The 23,365-nt window shown below is 41.5% G+C and overlaps 1 protein-coding gene across 1 annotated transcript; it reads left to right on the plus strand.

The window, feature by feature from the left end:
* Positions 1 to 1,527: 1,527 nt before the first annotated feature.
* Positions 1,528 to 18,045, plus strand: LOC310636013 (myosin light polypeptide 6-like; the record flags this gene model as incomplete). Its single annotated transcript, XM_083355463.1, has 5 exons — positions 1,528 to 1,716; positions 7,672 to 7,699; positions 11,715 to 11,858; positions 16,157 to 16,330; positions 17,026 to 18,045. The coding sequence occupies 5 exons, from the start codon at positions 1,528 to 1,530 to the stop codon at positions 17,160 to 17,162; spliced, it is 672 nt and encodes a 223-aa protein (XP_083211589.1). The 3' UTR covers positions 17,163 to 18,045.
* Between the last annotated feature and the right edge of the window lie 5,320 nt (positions 18,046 to 23,365).

A 23,365-nucleotide genomic window follows, 5' to 3' on the forward strand; every position in this document is an offset into this window, starting at 1 on the left:
ATTTTTTTTTATATAGGGAAATACAGATAACAATTACCGTCAACAGAGACTAAATATATAAATACACAAGGATTATATGATGAACAAAAAAACCTAGATATAACATAATGATTAAAACAAACTAAATGTGACAAAAAGATGGGAAAGGAGTTAATTAGCAACAGAAAACAAAGAAATAAAACTTCCCTATAATATCCTCTCCTAGTGATATAAAACTCAGTCCTTAAGCTCATTGTTATGTTTAGATTGTATACTGTCAAATGTGTTTCTTCACCTTCACATTTTTAAGCTTTGGGAAGTTCTAAAATCCATTCCTTAAAATCAGGAGGAGAAGTTTCTTTCCATTTGTGTAAAATTATCTCCTTTGCCCTGCCCCAGTCAAAGCTTTTCACAAGAAGACAGTGTTTTAGGAGTGGAGGTCAACATCTCAGAAAGATGCAGACTGTGGTGAGCACTCTTCCTGAATTCTCCATTTTTTTCAGGGTCTCCACCTAAGGCAGGGGTAGGCAACCTTGGCTCTTTTATGACTCGTGGACTTCAACTCCCAGCCATGCTGAGGGGAAAGGGAGGTTTCCAAGCTGAGCCATGCTGGCTCAGGAATTCTGGGAGTTGAAGTCCACGAGTCATAAAAGAGCCAAGGTTGCCTACCCCTGACCTAGGCTAATATTTGTATGCAAATATTCCCGCATGCCGTGATTAGGCTGCAAAAAAGTTATGTGATTAGCTTGGGTAAAATATCCGTTATATACTTGTGTCCAAATATCCACCAATTATTTCCATCCAAGTCCAAGAAATGTTCTTTTTCTTTGCTTCTGTCCTTGAATCTGCAGAACTGAGAACATGGTGCTTATGGGGATAATCAGGGAACAAGGACTCTAAATTGTTCTCTAGCTACGTAGGTTGCTACTGTTTCCCATCTCTGTTTCATGATAAAGGAGCAGCCACGATTTTGGCCCCAGGACAGAAGGCTGGGTGGGGCAGAGGGGAGCTCAGTACAATAACGACACAGCATCCCTCTTGAATAATAAAGCCTATGGTAGCTCCTCACCCTCTGTGACTGGGACAGACGCTATCATTCTATAGAACATCAACTAATCCAGCCCAACCGCATTCAAGGAGAAGCCCCTTCCCACCCACCTCACTGCCGTTTGCCTTCTGCCAGCCAGTATGGCTGGTGCAGAGAGCCAGAGGTTTTGCTGAGTGAGCTGGCTGGCTGGGTGCCACGCAGACAGAGCCAAGGCCTGGCTGTTCAGAAAAGATGCTTAGCTGTAGCAAAGCCTTTGGAGATTGTTCCGTCATGAATGAAGGGAGGATCTAGCATTGCTGAAGGGGACCGAGCTTCCCATTTTTAGATGCATTCCCACTCGGTATCCAGCAATTCCTCTTGGGCTGACATCATTGTATCGACAGAGCTATTTAAGCTGACCCAGGACAGAAACAGCGTGAGCCTGGGGACTTCGCCTACACGTGCTGCTCCTGCTGCTGACTCTGCCTCCGCTCTGTTTTTGCAAGGAGACCCCCGACAGCATGGCTCCCAAGAAGGACTTCCCTGTGAAGCGGCCGGTAGCCCCACCTGCCAAACCAGCAGCTAAACCAGCTGGGCCAAAGCCAGGATTCCTGGCAGGTAAAAGCAAAGTGCCGGAAACAGCACCAGCGCCACCAGCACCAGCACCAGAGAAGCCCAAGGAGCCGCCCATCGACCTTTCCAAAGTGGTGGTAAGTGAGGCTTGGAGGAAGAGCGAAGCTGCAGGGAATCCATTTCTTTCCAAAGGAAGAAGGGCACGATAGCCGCCATCTTAGGTCCTTTTCTCTCCATCAAAAGCAATGCCTTAAGATCGCTATAATGCTTAACTGAGGGGTGTTAACACCTCAGAGCTAGATATGGGAAGAATAAACCCACTAATAATTGACAGTAAATATTTCAAATGTGAAGTATAGGGAGACTTCGTTTAGTGGGGCAAGCAACTCGGTCATTAAACAAAGTGGTCAGTAAGTGAAACTGCAACTGTCCTTCGTACTTTAACTTTGTTTTACAGACCTGCAAAGGTCATAAATGTGAGGACTGGTTACAAAGTTACATTTTCATCACTCCCATAACTGCAAACAGTTGCTATATAAGACAGGCACTAAATGAGACTACCTATAATCACATTATTAGGAGGAGAAGACTAAATACCCATTAAGGAAAGAAGACATCCTGATTTAGAAGCCATTTATTACCCTGTTCCGTTGATTTTCTTCATCTTGCTGGATATAAATGTCAGAGTAGCAACTGTATTTGAGTTTGAGTGATTTCTTCAGGCACGATGAAGACAACAGTGCTTAAAAAAGTTAAAATGGTTTGAGAAGGGCATCGCTTCCCATGTTTTGTTAATTGTTTCCCTTCATCAGGTTTTGCAAAAAATTTAAAATGCAAAACCTCTTTATCAGAGGTAGACAGTTAAATAAATACAAGGAGCATGAAGAGAAATATCTTTTTCAACCTACTAGATTTCTGGGGCAGGGGGAATCACATATATCCCCCTTTAGCCTGACACGATGTATTTCACAACATGTCTACTGTAGTTTCTTTCAAAAATTGGGCAGAAGAGCTGGCAGTTTCAGAGCACACAATGACTGTTCCAGGGCCTGCTTGCCTGAGAAAAATGCTAACGTCTGCATACCTACCAGACATCTTTCATGGGACTTCTCTAGATTCGCTGGACTACAATCTCCATCAACTCTGGCTCTGGTGATTGAGAGTAATGGTAGGCATCACCAGAGGAGCTTCGTATTATCTCCAAGAACAGCAACTATTCTTATAAATCAGGGGTCCCCAACCCCAGTATGTGGACAGGTACTGGTCTGCAGCATGCCAGCAACCGGTTCACACAAACAAGCAAATCCCCATCCGTGGGATGCAGGCAGCATATAAACCCACAGACTCTCCGGTCTGCAGAAAAACTTTTCTCCACAGAATCAAACCTTGGTGCCCAAAAGGTTGGGGACCTCTGTTACAAATAACTAAGAACCAGGCCAATGTCAGATGCAAATTGAACCATGCTTTTTCTATGTGCAAATCTAATCTGGCTTTATTATTATTGCTAAATTCTGATGTTCATTTGGGGAGAGCCCCTATCTTCCTTTAACTTCACTTGCTATCTCTCCGCTGGAAGCAGCTTGGTCTCTCCTAGGAGTCAAGAAGCTTCTGAACTTCCTGCAACATTTCAAAATCATTTATTTCATCTGTATAGCTATAGTTCTCATTTCTCAGAAAAGTAAGCAAGCAATCGAGCAATTTCTGAATATTTTTGTGGTACAGGAAGTTATAAAGTTAGTGGTACAAGGAGAATGAGAGAGTTATAATAAACAGACATTTTCACTAGAGACATTTTGAATTCCCTTTGTAATTTTTAAGGTAAAATAGAGATTTCGTTATCACTGAAAAATTACAAGGCAGAAAATTCAATGGCTGTATTCCTTTGGATGTTTGTGCAGCTGATTGTGTCCCTTTATTACATTCTAGATAAGTTAACCCTGCTTAGTTAATGTATCTCACTTGAATTGGAATAACAGATGCCACAGGAAATTACCATGAATACAATGGCATAACTGTTTGCTTCTTAAAGCATCTGGCTAGGCAAAATTAGAAAGAGAAGAGAATGTTGAACTCAGAGCTGATCTTTAATATGAGCTCAACACCCAAATAAACTGAATGAAATATACAAGGAGTAAAAATAATTACATACACCTATTTGTAGAGACAAGGACTGCTATCTTTTTTCTGATGCAAGATTTCTACAGATACCCGGTTACCGTAATTTTTGTCTCTAAGTATACATGAAATTACAAAGATGGCTATTAAGAATTCTAAAACAAGTTCAGGAACAAATTATTATGCATAAATTCAACTGCAAGTAAAAAAGCTGAATCTTCCTTCTGGCCTCAGTTCTTTGTATCAAAGGCCAAGCTACTACACCCAGAGAGCCTAACAGTTTTATTTATTTATTTATTTATTTATTTATTTATTTATTTATTTATTTATTTTTTTATTTTTTTATTCCATTTATATCCCGCCCTTCTCCGAAGACTCAGGGCGGCTTACAAGCTTAGCAGTAGCCTTCATTCTATGTATATGCCTGCTTATTAGGGCTTTCACACACACCCCAAGCGGCATTATTACAAAGTCAGCTTAATTGCCCCCAACAATATGGGTCCTCATTTTACCTACCTCGGAAGGATGGAAGGCTGAGTCAACCTTGAGCCTGGTGGGACTCGAACCTGCACTGATTGCAGGCAGCTGGTGTTACTTAAGGAGGCATTAGCCCACTGCTCCACCAAGGCTTTATATATAATGTTAGCTTTGATTTGAAATTTATTTTAATATACATACCCAATTTCTTGATCTCTACACTGGACTAAACATTAACCACTATAGCTTTCTGAATTTAGACATTTGGGAGTCCTCACCTACTTTTAAGCAACCATATGAATAGGGGAAAAACAAACAGATTAACTTCCACTGTTGACTGCTTTCTACAAAGAAATCACCACAGGCTTTTGGGAGGGAGGGAAGGGGGAGAGGTTTAGGAGCAGATGTTGTTGCTGCCAGGTATTATGATGCTCTAAGTTTAAGATGGTTCAATCTTCTCTATACCACAGAGGTTTTAGTTTTAGTTATAGTTATAGTCATTCGGGGGTGCACTATGGATGTTTCATTCTATATGCTCTATCATTATGGCAGCATGCAAGGGAAGTAAGTAAAGCCCTTTCCCTATCCTAACAAGACCTCCGCTATGAGACAATGATCATTGGGAACGCTGGCAAGCTAAGGTTAGCAGGAGAGAGGGGTAAGATAAATTTAGCAATTGAAAGGGCTCTTGTTATTTTAAAGACGGTCCAAACAGCAGGCGCACAAGTCTGGTATTTGTCCTGCATGCTCAGGAAGCCGGGACAGAGACAGGTGGCTACCAAGCAGGCAGGAGGCTTAGCATAGATCGCAGTTATTTCAATCCTACCTCTATAGCTTCGTTGGGATGCCACCTTCTGAAAGCAGCAGATCAAGTTGCGAGAGGAGTTGAGTGTTCAATCAACAGCCATGTCCTTGTCATGCGGCAGGATTCCCGAAACAGTGAGGGAGGGGCTCCAAACCTAGAACAAATGCAAAGATGTACTTCAGTAAGTAGCTATAGCCATGCGTTTCAATCTTAGCACCTTAAGATGTCTGGACATCAGCTCTCAGGATCAGGAAGAAAGTATTTTCTAGATTAGTGTTTCTCAGTTGTGGACCCTTAGAGTGTGTGAACTTCAACTCCCAGAATTCCGGCTGGGGAATTCTGGAAGTTGAAATCCATACATCTTAAAGGTGCCAAGGTTGAGAAACACATATATTCTCAGAGATTATCAAACTCAGGGACTCTTCAACCCCAACAGTATCGTGGCAGAGCTGTATTGTTCATTGGCCTCCAAACCAATCAAATGTTTTGGGTAAAATTTTCCGCTAGATATATTGTTATAATTGCAAATGGATAATAGTAGGAATGCAAATGCACAATAATAATGTGTCCACTAATACACACAGCACAGCTAAACATTCAAAGCCTATCATACCTTGGTTAATTAGGCCACCAGTACGGTGCTTTGAGACTTTTTCTTTTGGATCAATTTATTGGTGGGAATGAAAACACAAGGGGGGAAGAGCGACTTGGCCTGCTTCACACCCTGTGGCAGAAGGGCTAAAGGATTCACATCACAAATTCTCCTTCATACTCTGACCGCAGTGGGGCCATTGTGAATGGGCTTCCTAGAACAACACCAGCCACTCTAGAAAACACATAAATGGCACCACTTGGTTCTCACGCTCTGACATGCGTTCATGTTTACCCTATAGAACCTATAGAAGGTTTAGGGCTCAGGGGGGGAAAACTGGCTTATTGTTAGAGCAGTCCATCCAGGACAGAGACCCATTTTATAATCAAGTCAACCTTGACTTGGTCCCAAACCCATGCAACATTCACAGATACACTGCATAGAGTTGGGAAATGTAGTCTCAGTCTGGAGGAAATAATTCACCAGGTTGTAGGAAAGGGGACAAACAGTTTATTTTCTTATTTATTTACTAAATTTTAAAAATCCTGCCGTTACTATTTTTATAAATTATTGAAGGCAATCAACATATCTAATACTCCTTCCTTCTCCCATTTCCCACACAACAACTCTGTGAGGTGATGTGTGCTGAGAGACAGGGACTGGCCCAAAGTCATCTGGCCAGTTTTCATGCCTAAGGTGACACTAGAACTCAGAATCTCCTGTTTTCTAGCCTGGTATCTTAACCACTAGACCAGGGGTAGGCAACCTCGGCTCTTTTATGACTCATGGACATCAACTCCCAGAATTCCTAAGCCAGCCAGCTCAGGAATTCTGGGAGTTGAAGTCCATGAGTCATAAAAGAGCCAAGGTTGCCTACCCCTGCACTAGACCAAAATGGCTCTCAAAATGTGCTTATAGCTAAGAAGTAAGACTATAAACAGATACATAAAAATAATAAACTTGGAGGATTATGCTATTTAACACATAACATATGACATCATACAGTACTTTTTCAGTACTGTACATGCTCTATTTTTTTAAAAAAAATCCTCAATACTTGGCACTTCAGAACTAAGAATTTAAATTAAAAAAAAGCTTGCTCTTATGAGCAGAATTTACGGTATTTGAAGACCACTCGGAGGCTCCAACTGGTACAGAATGCAGCCGCGAGAGTTGTGTTGGGAGTTTCCCAATACTCCCATGTTACACCTCTGCTCCGTGAGCTGCATTGGCTCCCAGTTGTCTTCCGAGTGAGATTCAAGGTACTGGTAATGGTGTTCAAGGCCCTACATGGCATGGGTCCGGAGTACCTCAGGGATCACCTGCTGCCAGCATCAACTTCCCTCCGCCCTGTGCGTTCCCACAGAGAGGGCCTCCTCAGGGTGCCACCGGTCAGAGAATGTCGTCTGGTGGCCCCCAGGGGGAGGTCCTTCTCTGTGGGCGCCCCGGATTTATGGAATCGTTTGCCGGTCGAGCTCCGGATGGCGCCTGACCTTCGCTCCTTCCGACGTGAAGACGCACTTATTCGAACAAGCCGGCCTGGCCTGATGGGGGGATGGGTTTGGGATTTTATTGTTGTTTTTAATATATGTATTTACTGTTTTAGTTTGGGCATTGTATTTAATTCTTTTTTAACTTTTGTATTTTTGTATTTTTATATACTTGCCCTGTTCACCGCCCTGAGTCCTTCAGGAGAAGGGCGGTATATAAATAAAATTATCATTATTATTATTATTATTTATTTTAAAGAGGCAGCAAATGAAATATATCCTCTGAGCCTTAAAAAATTATCTTCCTCCCATGCAGTTACTGGTCAGTTCAGAATAAATGAACCAGGGTGAAATATTGAAATTTCTCTCTCATATGCCCTCTCTGTCACAAGTTCCCCATTAAAGGTTAATTTGAATATTGGACTCTGGAACCTCAATGATTACTTAAAGAACAATGCCAGTTCTAAAGCTTGTTTTTAAAACAATGCACTTCACTAACAATGGGGTTGATGAACATAAAAACATCTAGGCAAATTTGGGGGAAAAAAGTACTATAAGGATTTCTGCTTGTTCTGATAAATGACATAATTTCCTATTTCTTTATTCTTTCTAGATTGAATTCACCAAAGAGCAGTTGGAAGGTGAGTTCATTCGATATCACTGGCCACCAAGAGACCTGGATTTATCTTACCATATATTTATGCATAAACAAACATAAACACAAACAAATGTGCAAGCAAGCATTAGTGTAATTCAACAGACAATTTTTTATTTCTTTCTCCATTGTAACAAAATGACCACTTAGACTTGATTCCCAAGCTTATAAACAGATGTTAAGAGAAATGATGTCAGGAAGAGTAACCTAGTATCTGTATCAAATAACTGATTTATCCCATCTCTATCCTTGAACGTACTTCCACCATTATATCAGATATAACCAGATCCATGCAGATCTGAATTCTGTTGCAAACGTTAGTTATAATTCAGAAAAGACTGAATTCATGTTTTATTCCTGTTGGATCCAGTGCGACCATATGTAATGCAATGTGTAAATGACCTTGGAGAAAGAGAGGAAAAGATGCTGTCTAGTAAGAATCAGACAAGAGTCAGGAGCTTCAGTGGCTCAATGATCAGAGAGAGAGAGGGGGGAAAAACTTAGGGGCAGCAGGAAGTCTGTACAGTATTTTCAGACTTGCAAGATATTAACATAGTCTTACAATAAAATAAAAGGGACATGGTGGCTCAGTGGGTTAGGATGCTGAGTTTTTCGATCAGAAGGTCGGCAGTTTGGCGGGTTGAATCCCGAGTGCCGTGTAACAGAGTGAGCTCCTGTTACTCGTCCCAGCTTCTGCAAACCTAGCAGTTCGAAAGCACGTAAAAATGCAAGTAGAAAAATAGGGACCACTCCGGTGGGAAGGTAACAGCGTTCCGTGCGCCTTTGGCGTCTAGTCATGTTGGCCACATGACCACGGAGACGTCCTCGGACAAGTGCTGGCTTTTCGGCTTTGAAATGGAGATGAGCACCGGCCCCTAGAGTTGGAAACCACTAGCACGCATGTGCGGGGGAACGTTTACCTTTACTTTACAATAAAGTAAGACCACTTTATTATAACTATATAAGTATCATAACTTACTTTATAAGTAAAATATACTTTTCAGTCCTACAAGAAAGACCAGACTAAAAACCAAGGCCACGTAGATCAGTATTACTTTTATCCTAACAGAGTCTCCTTGCAATTCTTCCTGCATTCATCATTCTTCCCCCTCCATCTTTATCTTTGTGTGAAGAAAAAAATAATTATACAATCAAGAATCCTTCTTGCAATAAATATCTCAGGCTTTAGGGTACTGTAAGACTACAGGTAGTCCTCCAAAATTTCCACTGCTAAGCGAGACATTTGTTAAGTGAATTTTGTCCCATTTTTACAACCTTTCTTGTTTAATTTAATTTTAATTTAATTTATTGAGATTTTTATACCGCCCTTCTCCCAAAGGGACTCAGGGCGGTTCACAGGGCATAAATATAAACACCAATACAAACATTAAAAAATAATTAAATTAATGCCCAAGTTAAAACCAGAATACTAAAACAAACCAATAAAAAACCCAAGTACCCCCATCAGGCCAGACCCGCTAGTTCAAATAAATGGGTCTTCAACCCGCGACGGAAGGATCGGAGGTCTGATGCCATCTGGAGCTCGACCGGCAGTTGATTCCATAACGCCGGAGCACCCACAGAGAAGGCCCTCCCCCTGGGGGCCACCAGTTAAGTGAAGCACTGCAGTTGTGAAGTTAGTAGTACAGTTGTTAGGGGAATCTGGCTCCCCCCTTGACTATGCTTGTCAGAAGGTCGCCAAAGGGGATCACACGACTCCAGGACACTGCAGCCATCATAAATATGAGTCAGTTGCCAAACATCTGTGTTATGTATGGGTTTAAAGAGGCATAGCCAATACCACCAGGTGGCGCTGTACCAAAACTGCTGTGGCCGGGATAAGCTTTCAGCGGGAAACGGAGGTTTAAACTGATTGGTTGGGTGTGTACCTGGCCAGCTTTAAACTGATTGGTTGGGTGGGTACCTGGCCAGGTATATAAAGGGTACAGGTAATCCCTATTCCCCAACTCAGTTCTCATACCAATAAAAGAGCTGCTATGCCGAACTCTGCTGCCTGTGTCCTTTCCTGAGTTCCTGAACCCACTATTTAACAATCTGAATTTTGTTCATGTGACTGTGGGGATGTGCAACGGTTTCTACATTTGAAAAACAGTCATAAGCCACTTTTTTCAGTGTCGTCGTAGCTTTGACCAGTCACTAAATAAACTGTCATAAGTCAAGGACTACCTATATGACTCCCTTTGAATTTCTTTCTTGTCTCGCCTGAATATCAGAGCACTTTCAAATGACAGTATGTCTTTACTAAAGAGTCTGACTTGCTTGGCAGGCTGATCGACACATCTTTCGAGCTGTGCCACAAGCAGTAAATTCTCACGATGCCGTGAACCTTGACACAACGGTCTGCCAACAGCAATAAATCCTTTGTCACATCTCCAGCCTACCATGAAGCCAGCCTAAATTCAACTTTATGCTGGTTGAGTTTTAAAGCAAAGTTTTCTTCCTTGTCGCATGGCGCCTCACTCAGGACACATCGATAAGGATCCCATCAGAGTCTGAGACCTGCCCGGCTCCTCTTGCCCACCGGCCCCATCCCACCCCTCAGTTGCTGGGTTCTGCCTTCGTAGCTGTTTGGTTTCTATTACTGGAGAGACCTAATGATCTCACTCCCACAGCTGCGTTTCTCCATGGAGAAATGCCCTGGAGAAGCATTATGCTGGCTCTTAACAGCCATAGGCTTAGAGCAATTTTATTTTATTTTTTTTATTTTAATTCCATTTATATCCCGCCCTTCTCCAAAGACTCAGGGCGGCTTACAAGCTTAGCAGTAGCCTTCATTCTATGTATATGCCTGCTTATTAGGGCTTTCACACACACACACCCAAGCGGCATTATTACAAAGTCAGCTTAATTGCCCCCAACAATCTGGGTCCTCATTTTACCTACCTGGGAAGGATGGAAGGCTGAGTCAACCTTGAGCCTGGTGGGATGCGAACCTGCACTAATTGCAGGCAGCTGGTGTTACTTAAGGAGGCATTAGCCCACTGCTCCACCAAGGCTCTGGCTTTGGAAGAATTTTTAAACATGTGTCACTTAGACAATCTGTCACCGTGGCCCAAGCCTGCCCATCCCTATCCTCAACACATGTTCAGGACAGGGAGACTTTGCTGCTTTTCCCATTGGCAGATGACCCTGGCTGGGACAGCAAACGCAGCCCACATTAAAACTGCAAAGGACAGAAACAGTCACCAGTCTTGTTACAGAACCAGAAGAAATATGTTGTTGCGATAAGGCAAACAATACCATGCACTTTTTGGCCTATTTGGAGAGAGAAGGGATCCTCGTTAACATAGCTAAGAGGGAAAGCCCTAGAAGGAATTTTAACAATTCTCAGAACTGAAATTTTGCTATAACTAACTCAGTTATTAGAGAGAGGGTTAGGTATAAAATCTGAGTTTGGATCTGTACCTGAGGAGCAATGTCTGAGTGATCTAACAGCGTGAAATGGAAAGGATCAATTCCCCAATAACAAAATGCCCCTTTGAAAGATCATTGAGATGCTTCACATATAAACCCTTCCAGATCATCATCTTCATCTCTCTAGATCAGAGGTACCCAACCTTTTGGGCACCAGGGACCGGTTCCGTGGAGAAAGGTTTTTCCATGGACCGGAAAGTGCGTGGTTTTGTGTGCTGCCTGTATCCCATGGATGGGGCTTTGCTTGTTTGTGCGGACCGGTTGCTGGCATGTTGCGGCCGGTACCGGTCCACAGACCAGGGGTTGGGGACCCCTGCTCTAGATGTATCCCAAACAGAACTTGCTGTTAGAGAGGAAGCCTCCTTCTAATGGACTATGACTGACAGAAACTGGGCAGGCAGGTGTTGCAGACGGCAGTGTCCAGTTTTTTAGGATTACATATGAATCCTCTAGTTGACACTGGCAGAAGGACAAGCTTGACACTTTATCTCCAATCAAACTCCTGGCCCCCTGCAGCTTTCCACATCACCAAAGAACTATATCAATGTTTGATCTGATCTCTCTAGATTACAAGGAGGCCTTTGGGCTCTTTGATCGAGTCGGCGATGGCAAAATCCAGTTGAGCCAGTGTGGAGATGTGATGAGGGCACTGGGCCAGAATCCTACTAATGCTGAAATCCGGAAAGTCCTGGGGCATCCAAAGCCTGATGGTAAGTCATCTCTGCTTTACCATGTGCAGGGAGAATTATAATACAGTATGACCACAGGATGGCAGCAGATTCCAGATTTAAGGGATCATATTAGAACATTCAGCCTTCATTTAAGAACAGATCCATTTTAGTTAGGAATATAAAGCTGGAAAATGTGGGTTATGTAGTTCCTCTGCTGAGGAAAAAATCTGTCTTCTTCTTTTAAACTGCCAGAGGCTGCTTGGAAAAGCTACAATACTGTGAGTTAAGGTGGGTGAGGAGCAAAGTAGCGGCCCGCGCGCCTAACGGGGCGCGAGTCACATAACTAAAAATCAAAAATAGTGGTGGTACATTCAGGGCAAGTGCCTTGGTGGAGCAGTGGGCTAATGCCTCCTTAAGTAACACCAGCTGCCTGCAATTAGTGCAGGTTCGCATCCCACCAGGCTCAAGGTTGACTCAGCCTTCCATCCTTCCGAGGTAGGTAAAATGAGGATCTAGATTGTTGGGGGCAATTAAGCTGACTTTGTAATAATGCCGCTTGGGGGGGGTGAAAGCCCTAATAAGCAGGCATATACATAGAATGAAGGCTACTGCTAAGCTTGTAAGCCGCCCTGAGTCTTCGGAGAAGGGCGGGATATAAATGGAATTAAAATAAAAAAATAAAATAAAAATATGAGATTCCTTTCATCTCAGCATGTCTGGCTTAGTTCAGTGCAACACTTGTTTTGCAGCTGTCTTTCGCAGCACTCTTTTCAAACTGGGAAAATGTCCTATCTGTACACAAATCACTAGTCTACAAGGACAGATTATTTATCTAGGCCCTAGGGTCTGTAATATGTGCTCTTCAGGCAGAAATTAGGTGTTCAGCTCAGCCCTTCTACTCTACTGAGCCTCCGTGCTATCAGCCCCCTCTACTGCAAAGATCCTGCAGGAGAAGGGCAGTGTGGACAACCGTGGGATCTGGCAGGGTGAGAGCTGTGAACCATAACCCAAAGCTTTCGCTGTGTCCATGCATAACAGATACAGTGCCCTTGCTGACCTTAATAGGGACATTAAGGAAACAGGTCAAGGCAGTTGTGATGATAACTCAAATAAGCAGAGGACCATGGTCCGAGATGAACTTGTTTTTGACAAGGAGAAGTGCGAATCAGGTATTACACATCAGTCATGCAAGAAAAGAAAGGTGCCCAAAAAGAGAAGCCACCTTCTCGTTGGTGATTCAATTATAAGGGATGTAAATTTAGGAAAGGATACAGAGGTTTCAAAAGAGGTCAGGTGTCTTCCAGGTGCTACTGCCAGTAGGGACAAGAAGTGTATTTTCAACATAGTCAACAATGCCAGCAATGACTGTGATGTGGATGCTATTGTACATCTTGGCACTAACAATCTGTCCCAAAAGGATGTACTCTGTGTGCAGAATGATTTCCAGAGCTTGGGGCAGGAACTCAGCAGAATACGCTGTAGGCTCACTTTTTCAAAGGTCTTTTTTGTTGTTGTTAGCTGCGAAGTCGTGTCCGACCCATCGCGACCCTATGGACAACATTCCTCCAGGCCTTCCTGTCTTCTACCATCTTCTGGAGTCCATTTAAGCTCACGCCTACTGCTTCAGTGACTCCATCCAGCCACCTCATTCTCTGTCGTCCCCTTCTTCTATTGCCCTCAATCTTTCCCAGCATTAGGCTCTTCTCCAGTGAGTCCTTCCTTCTCATTAGGTGGCCAAAGTATTTGAGTTTTAGCTTCAGGATCTTTCAAAGGTCTTACCAGTGTATAAAGAGCAAAATGGAAAAGGCCAGCATATAGAAGAATTTAATATGTGGCTAAAGGAGTGGTGTAAAGGAGAAAGCTTTGGTTATATTAGTTACAATGTCTGTAGCTGGTCCAATGAAAAAATGTACAAAAGAGATGGTCTGCATCCATCCAAGAAAGGGACTGAGTTACTTGGCAATAAATTCACAGCTTTTCTGGAGGAACATTTAAACTAAACAACGGGAACAGTGAGTTAATTGATACAGAATATCACTGTCCCCGGCAATCTAAGAAAATAGGAGAAGTCAGGCACCACACAAGTTATGTAGCAAGTAAACACAGGGTCAGTCATAAAGGACTCAAATGTCTATACACCAATGCACAGAGTATGAACAGTAAGCAGGGTGAACTAGAAATTCAGGTAAATGAGGGCAGATATGATATTGTTGCCATTACGGAAACATGGTGGGACGAAACCCACAAATGGAACACACAGCTAGAGGGAGTTAAATTATTTAAAAGAAACAGACTAAACAAAAGAGGAGGTGGAGTTGCTCTATATATAAGAAATAACTTTATCTCCACAGAAATAGAATAATAATAAACCTTTATTGTCAAAGTACAACATGTGTGCAATGATGAAAACTGTAAACTTGAATGCATTTGGGTCAATATAAAAGGTGAAAAAAATGACATTGCCATAGGTGTATACTATAGGCCGCCCAACCAAGCAGAGGAAATAGATGAACTTTTTGCTAGTCAGCTAACTAAGGTATGTAGGAAGCACATCACAATAGTAATGGGGGACTTTAATTACCCTGATATCAACTGGGAGACAAACTCTGCACCAAGTGGAAGATCAAACAGATTCCTGACAAACCTAGCAGACAACTTTCTCTCCCAAAAAGTAGAGAAGGGAACTAGGGGATTAGCCATATTGGATTTAATTCTCACTAACAGAGATGAAATGATAGAAAGTGTCGAAGTCACAGGAACCTTGGGGGGAAGTGATCATGCAATATTGGAATTCAACATTCTGGAAGCACAAGCAATAGAACACAGCCAAACTAGAGTCTTGGACTTTAAAAGAGCTAATTTCAATAAACTTAGAGAGACCTTGGGAAGAATTCCATGGATGAGAATCCTAAAGGAGAAAACAACTCAAGAAGCTTGGGAAATTTTGAAAAGTGAGATAATAAAGGCCCAGTCTAGCTCAATACCAACAAAGAAGAAAAAAAACAGTTCTCAAAAGAAACCAGCATGGCTGCATAAAGAACTCTCTGATAAATTGAAAGATAAAAATGACAAGTATAAGAAGTGGAAAGAGGGGCACATAACTAAGGCAGAATATCAGCAAATAGCCCGTGCCTGCAAAGATGAAGTGAGGGAAGCTAAGGCTCAAAATGAACTAAGGCTTGCAACCAAAGTAAAAAATAACAAAAAAAGCTTCTTTCAACATATAAAAAACAAGAAAAAAAGTTAAGGAAATGATTGGTCCATTAGTGGGGGGAAATGGCAAGAAGGTGACAAGCAACAGAGAGAAAGCAGAACTATTTAACTCGTTTTTTGCATCCGTCTTTACACAAAGGGAAAAAACAGTCCAACCTACCAAAACCAGCGCCATAAAAACCAGAACAGAAATGCAAGTTAAGATAGGCAAGAAAATGGTAAGTGAGCACCTGTCCAGCCTAGACGAGTTCAAATCACCAGGACCAGATGGATTACACCCCAAGGTTCTCAAGGAACTGGCAGACGTGATCTCAGAACCACTGAACTATATTTTTCAAAGATCCTGGAGCACTGGGGAACTACCAGAGGACTGGAAGAGAGCTGATGTAGTTCCCATCTTCAAAAAAGGGGGAAAAAATACACCCAGGAAACTACAGATCTATCAGCCTGACCTCAATACCTGGGAAGATTCTGGAAAAGATAATCAAACAACAAATCAGCGAACACCTTGATGAAAACAAAGTCATCACTAAAAGTCAACATGAGTTTATCAAAAACAGATCATGCCAGACAAATCTTATTGCATTCTTTGACCAAGTGACAAAATTAGTGGACCAGAGGAATGCTGTAGATATAATTTACTTGGACTTCAGTAAGGCATTTGATAAAGTAGATCACAACCTACTACTTGATTAATTGTTCTCACTGTCAGGAAATTTCTCCTTAGTTTCACTTACATTTCCCCATTTTCACTTGCAGCTAAGAACACAAATCTCTCCCCAGAATATGTTCTCAGATATACTTAGATATACTGACTTAGATTCCCAAGAATGCATTCTGTTTATAAGCCACAGTTATCAAGGCTGAGCAATTCATCACCTGGGGCTATATATTGCCAATCCTTTTTTTCTGACCGTTCAACACATCTAATTTAGATGTTTTTAAAGGACTTGCAAGTCCCTCAGCCATTTTTTTTTCCTTTAGTTTTAATTCCTTAGTGAAGGAGTTCTACCTGTGTGACACAGGAATAGCCTTTTGAGATTCAAGGATGGAGAGTTGGGTGGGAAATGAATGCTTCTTCTCCTTTTGCATCTTCTCTTCTCCCACCTTCTGATCGCCCCCAGAGCTGAATTCTAAACGGGTGGACTTTGAAGAGTTCCTGCCAATGCTGCAGACAGTTGCCAAGAACAAAGATCAAGGCACCTATGAAGATTATGTGGAAGGGCTCAGAGTCTTTGATAAAGAGGGGAACGGCACCGTCATGGGGGCAGAATTGCGCCATGTTCTTTCTACTCTGGGTAAGTATAGTTCCTACCACCACCACCACCACCACAAAAAGGCACTAAAAAGCGTTACCAGGGGAAATTGCCGCAGAACTTCCAAACAAGCAAATTCATCTTAAGCTCTAGCTTCAACCTCAATTTGCCTCCTTTAGAAAGGCACTAATCAATAAACATCAGTGTTCTCCTGATCTACTTTTCACATTAGTTGTAATTCAACAAATTATTTGGACGGTTTTCTATCCCTTGCCTGTTAATTTTAGCTCTGTTGTAATGTCTGGTGAATTATCCTTTCTCCATTGATGGGGGTTCTTCTAATTTGATTTACTTTATAAAATATCAGGCGAAATTTGTGTTTTAGTTGTAAAGTGGCATTTCAGTTGTAAAGGTCTTTCTTAAAAAGCAAAACATTGGCTTGCCTACATTTAGAAATATTGGCCCAATGTGATCCCCACAAGCTTTTAGCTGGGGTGAGTAAAGCCCTTTAGGTTGCGTGTTTTTGTTGTTACCTGGTTTTGCCAACCTTTTGCTTTTTTTCTTATGTTTTTATTGTATATTTTCCAATTTCTTTTTACTTAGAAAAACTTCTTACTTTTTTTTTTACTTTTACTTCCACTAAGAGTTACTAGGAATTGGGCAGAGGGAAGGTATACAAATGTAATGAATATACTGATGAAAGATAAACCATCTTCCTTTTTTATTATTTTTTTCAGGTGAGAAAATGACAGAAGAAGAAGTAGATTCTTTATTAGCAGGGCATGAAGATGCTAATGGTTGCATTAATTATGAAGGTAAGGTGTTACACCTGTTATCAGTTGAGTGGTTATGCAAGATATTTGGTTCATGTTGACCCTACAAAAACATCAGAACATCCAAATCTGGCAGGCAAATAAGCCCCCAAAATAGTGAAGGTTGGAAGATTCTTATTTTCACAGAACATTGTATAAATAGGAAACCCCTTATGGATTTTTTTCTGTGTGTAAAGCATTAAAAATGAACATTATATATGTTTTGAGGATTAGATTAGCTAGATTTGAGAAAGAAGAGAATCATGATGCAACTTTAGGGAAAGAGGGCAATTTTTAATTGTACTTATAACTATTGTGAAGAAAATTAGAAGCCACTTTGTAGCCTTTTTCATTCTATTATATTTTTCTTTTATAGTACTTCTACTTTTTTCTTTTTCTTTTTTTTCTTGGGATTTTAGATTTCTATTTGATTGCTTTTTCTTTTTTCTTGATTACTCTTCATTAGTTTGTACTAGTTTTTAACTTGGTTTTTAAAACTTCCAATAAAATTTTATATAAAACATTGCATAAGTATGGAATACTACTATTGTGCTGATATGGGATCTGTGTATCCATCAGTGCTGATGTAGATGTCAGAATTACCTAAAGATTAGCAACAGGTCTTCAGTTATTCCTGTTAATTTATTAAAAATTAAACCAGGGCCAGATTTTTTTTTAAAGCCATTCAAAAGAAAGTTATCAGATGTAATGTCTGCTCTTCCAATGATGTTTGCATTTTATCACAATGTATATAGCCTAGTTGTTGTATGAAAGTAAATTAAAATGATCTGGGGTAATAGTTTGCAGCCAACTTCTATCTGTCATCAGCCTGAAGCCACTACAATTGCAGGGATGGCTGCTGCCTCAGGTGAAATCATTTTATGTGAAAATAAGTCCTAGACCTAGGACAAAAATTAACCACAAAGGGTGATTTTAATCCCTTAATTTCTCTCCTTTCTCTCTCACAGCATTTGTCAAACATATCATGGCAAGCTAAGCTGGGGTCTATGAGTAAGTGCAGTATTTCCAAGCATCTTTTATATTCTGGATTGATGGGAGGTGCTTTCCCCCCCCCCCTTCCTAAATAAGATTCTTCTTCACAGTTTTTTCACAGCCAATCCTTCATCTCTCCTTCACATATCCCAGAGCATTTTATTGCCGCTGCAGGCTATGTTATCCAAACTGTACACACACAGTTACGCAAAACTTGCCAGGACACTGTTTTCTATCATATCCCTGAACCTTATAACACAATATGAGTTATTAGATCCAACAATTCTTACCAAATGTGTGAAGTTCACTATTAAAAGCAGTTATTAGAGTGCTTGGTGATTAAAAACTAAAGACTGCCATATTGATCCATGACAGAGTAAAATATTGGCACAGTATAAAGGTAGTCCTCGACTTACGACCACAATTGAGCCCAAGCTTTCTGTTGTTAAGTGAGACATTTGTTAAATAAGTTTTGTCCCACTTTACGACCTTTCTTGCCACGGTTGTTAAATGTATTACTGCAATTGTTAAGTTAGTAAAAAGGTTGTTAAGTGAATCTGGCTTCTCCATTGCTTGTCAGAAGTTGCAAAAGGTGATCACATGTCCCTGGGAGATAGCAACGGTCATAAATATGAGCCAGTTGCCAAGCATCTGAATTTTGATCATGTGATCATGGGGATGCTTCAATAGTCATGTGAAAAATGACTATTATTATAGTATAATTATAATAGAAAGAATGTAGTACCAATAGAAAGTTGATTATAAAGTTGATCAAAAATAAAATTGAGGAATTTCACCACTTTGTCATTATTTTTCTGAAGAGACACTTGTGCCTTCTCTTTTAGTAATTTTTTGCCAAATTTTGATACTTATGGACATGAGAGACAAATATTCCCTTTTCTTCACAGGGCTGCTCAAGATGCTGTCTTCAGGTATATCTCCTCAGCCTACAGTCCTCAATGGAGTCAGTTTCCCCTTTTTTCTACCTTTGTAAGCACACAATCTGCAACCCAGCATTTTTTCCCTGCACAGACTGTAAAGATATCTTTATAAACACTGAATTGGTGAAACTTCAGCACATCAGTCAGTGATCATCTCTGGAAATAGAAGGGAGCAGCAGCAGCAAAAATTTCACAATTTTTGTGTGAAGAAATCCACATTCTTAAATCATCTGACTCTACAAACTACTCATTTTTCTAAACAATAAAGTGCTTGATTTTCAGATCTTCTGATTTCTTGATTTGTCATTACTTTCTAAGCACTGAGGTATGACAAGGAGAGCCTGCTTAATGTCCAAGATGTACACAATCATTTTGAAAAGGATGGGGCAGGTGGCAATATCTATCTAAGAATTTTCTTGTATATCTGAACCAGCGTTGTAGAATAAAATAAAGTAGCCACAGATTATTTAAATAGCTAGGTTATGATAAAACCCAAACCCATCGGGACAAAATGTTACTAAGGCAGAACTTCTTAATCATATTTTGCACTTTCTATTAGTTATGGGGAATTTAGGTGTCTGCTCAAACCCAAAAGAGGCACTTGGAAGTTTCAAGTTCAATTTTGACCTCCAGATCTCCAAGCACAGAGAGGAGGGATAGAGTGACCCTAAAATCTAAATCGTCCATATCATGTCTTTCCCTCCCCCCATTGTAAACTCTGTAGAAAATCAGTAAGAGATGTTTTTATATCTATATATGTCTGAAGGGAACAATCTTTCCCCCATTCTCACTACCCCTTTTCCCAAATTGCTTTTACCTGGAAAAAGCAGCCAATGATTTTCTGATTTCTCTTTGTAAACCTAACATGTTGCTTGGCTTTCAGAATTCTAGGGAATAAAGATTAATTATTATATACACAATGGCTATATTTAATTGCCTATTCTATGGCTACTAGGTTATAAAAGTCACTAGATGATGTCGGTAATTAAACTTTCTTATGGCTGCCTCTATTTTTGCAATGCAGATCTGGTAGTCCTAACCGCAATATCCATCTTCGAAGTCTGTGTGTATAAAAATAGTGTGTTACAATGTGTCACTTACGATTAAAGAGACTCAGAAAGAAGGCCTTGAAGCAAGCATTCAGAAATTATGTAAACAAAGAGGGCAGAAGTATTCCTTAAGTCCTGGGAAAGGAGATACAGGTAGTATCACTTAGCAACCGTTCAAAGTTACGGTGTATCACCCCAAGATACCTACAACTCAGTTCTGAAATTTTGATGACCATCCCAACACCTGCAGTCACATGACCATATTTCAGGGGCTTGGCAACCAGTCTGTATTTATTTATGTCTTTTAGCTTTGTACATTTATTATATTTTATGACTATGAACTGCCCAGAGTTACCCTGAAGTAAGATGGGAGGCCAATAAATTTTATAAATAAATGGCCGTTTGTGACTGCCCTGCAGTCCCATGAATGGATTTTATGACATTTTTGCCCCAAACCAGCATTTACTTACTAGCAGTTTTCAGCAAAACCACTCCATAATGAACAATTGGTTTGCTTAATAACTGTGGCGTTCACTCAATTACAGTACAGATCACTTTATGAGCATCACAAAAAAGGTCATATAATTGGGTCAGTCACATGGATGTCCTGCTTTATGACAGTCACAATGTATAACCATAATGGGCATGCTCAATTACAGTTGTATGTTGAGGACTATCTGTACTAAGTATGGGTTGGCTCTTGTCCAACTCCCAGGGACATAAGAGGCAGGACAGGACAACACAATCAGATTTACAACCTTCTGTTATAGCCAATTTCAAAAAGCATAGTTCTGATCTTCCTGTGGAGTGTGTTTCCTGATGTGGTCTACTTCAAAAGGCTGATATAAATATTCCAAAATCAGAATTGGCTAGAATGGTCTCTATTGCATGTCAGATAAAGGAGTGCGAAAGCAAGAGAAGGAGATAGCACAGAGGGGGAATCTTTGTGTACATAATGGTTTCTAAATACTTACAGTACATATACAGTAGTACTGTTGAATCTATATGGATTCATGTTGTTCACAAGTAATCAACAAAACCACAACAAAAGGACTGTGGTAGATATAAAGAAATTAAAACAAACGGCTAATCAAGTTTATAACAGTACAAGGATAAATTATAGTGCTAATGATAAATCATAACAAAACCAAATAAAATAACAATAAAATCAGTGTAAATAATTCAAAATAAAAAACCCCATGATGATAATAAATAGTTTGGTCAAATGCTTTTTAGCAAAAAAAATCTGTTTTCAATAGCTTTTGGAACATTAGAAACGGTGGGACAAATTTTAATTCTAAAAGAAGTTATTCTACAAGGTAGAAGCAGGAACTGAGAAACAGCCTCTTAGACTCCATTTCCAATACAGCAGTACACTCAACACAAAAACTAATAATTCCATAAGGCCAACAAAGTGAAAATTATAGCCACCAAATAACAACAAAAAACCCTCCATAATTTCAATTACCACTTCACATATTGACAGGTTAGACAGAAGCCAACAGTCAGGCAAACCATTCTTGATAGCCTCCCCACTTTAGAAGGTCATTTATACTCTTTATTTTCTTCCAATCTTTCAATAAATAATCTGGGGAGAGTAAGTTTAAGTTTAAGTTTAAGTTTATTAAATTTTTATACCGCCCTTCTCCCGAAGGACTCAGGGCAGTGAACAGGGCATATAAATAGAAAATACAAAAGTTAAAAAGGGATTAAATTATTGCCCGAATTAAAACAATCAAGGTATAAAAAACATTAAAAAACCCTAGAATGCCCCCATCAGGCCAGGCCAGCTTGTTGGAATAGATGGGTCTTTAACCCGCGCCGGAAGGAGCGAAGATCCAGCGCCATCCGGAGCTCGACCGGCAGTTGGTTCCATAAAGCCGGGGTGCCCACAGAGAAGGCCCTCCCCCTGGGGGCCACCAGCCGGCATTCTCTGACCGCGGGCACCCTGAGGAGGCCCTCTCTGTGGGAACGCACAGGGCGGAGGGGAGTCGACGCCGGCAGCAGGTGGTCTCAGAGGTATTCCGGACCCATGCCATGTAAGGACTTAAAAACCATCACCAAGACCTTGAACCTCACCCGGAAGACAACTGGTAACCAATGCAGCTCGCGGAGCAAAGGTGTAACATGGGAGTACCGGGAAACTCCCAAGACAACTCTCGCGGCCGCATTCTGTACCAGTTGGAGCCTCCGAGTGGTCTTCAAGGGAAGCCCCATGTAAAGAGCATTGCAGTAGTCCAGACGAGAGGTCACGAGCACATGAGTGACCGTACACAGTGCATCCCGGTCCAGATAGGGCCGCAACTGACGCACCAGGCGAACCTGAGCGAAAGCCCCCCTAGTCACGGCTACTATATGATCTTCTAGAGTAAGCCATGAATCTAGGAGGACTCCCAATTTGCGAGCCCTATCCACGGGGGGTAAAAACTCACCCCCCATAGAAAGAGATGGAACATTTTGAGTGTCCCGGGATGACGGGATGTACAGCCACTCAGTCTTGTCAGGATTGAGCTGAAGTCTGTTCCTCCCCATCCAGACCCGAACCGCCTCCAGGCAACGGGACATCACAGAGAGGGCATCACTGGGGTGGTTTGGGGTCGAAATGAAAAGTTGGGTATCATCAGCATATTGATGATAAAAAGGTAAAAGGTAAAGGTTCCCCCGCACATGTGTGCTAGTCGTTTCCGACTCTAGGGGCCGGTGCTCATCTCCGTTTCAAAGCCGAAGAGCCAGCGCTTGTCCGAGGACGTCTCCGTGGTCATGTGGCCGGCATGACTAGACGCCAAAGGCGCACGAACGCTGTTACCTTCCCACCGTAGTGGTCCCTATTTTTCTACTTGCATTTTTTACGTGCTTTCGAACTGCTAGGTTGGCAGAAGCTGGGACGAGTAACAGGCGCTCACTCTGTTACGCGGCACTCGGGATTTGACCCGCCAAACTGCCGACCTTCTGATCGACAAGCTCAGCGTCCTAACCCACTAATGATCTCACCCAGCAGTTTCATGTAGATGTTGAACAGGAGGGGCGAGAGGACCGACCCCTGAGGAACTCCACAAACGAGAGACCTAGGGGTCGACCTCCGCCCCCCTGCCAACACCGACTGCGAGCGTCCCAGGAGATAGGAGGAGAACCACCGAAGAACTGTGCCTCCCACTCCCAGTCCCCTGAGACGCCGCAGCAGGATACCATGGTCGATGTTATCGAAAGCCGCCGAGAGGTCTAATAGGACTAGGACAGAGGAATATCCCCTGTCCCGGGCCCTCCAGAGATCATTCACCAGAG

Source organism: Vipera ursinii, assembly GCF_947247035.1.
Source record: "Vipera ursinii genome assembly, chromosome: 2".
Lineage (NCBI taxonomy): Eukaryota > Metazoa > Chordata > Lepidosauria > Squamata > Viperidae > Vipera > Vipera ursinii.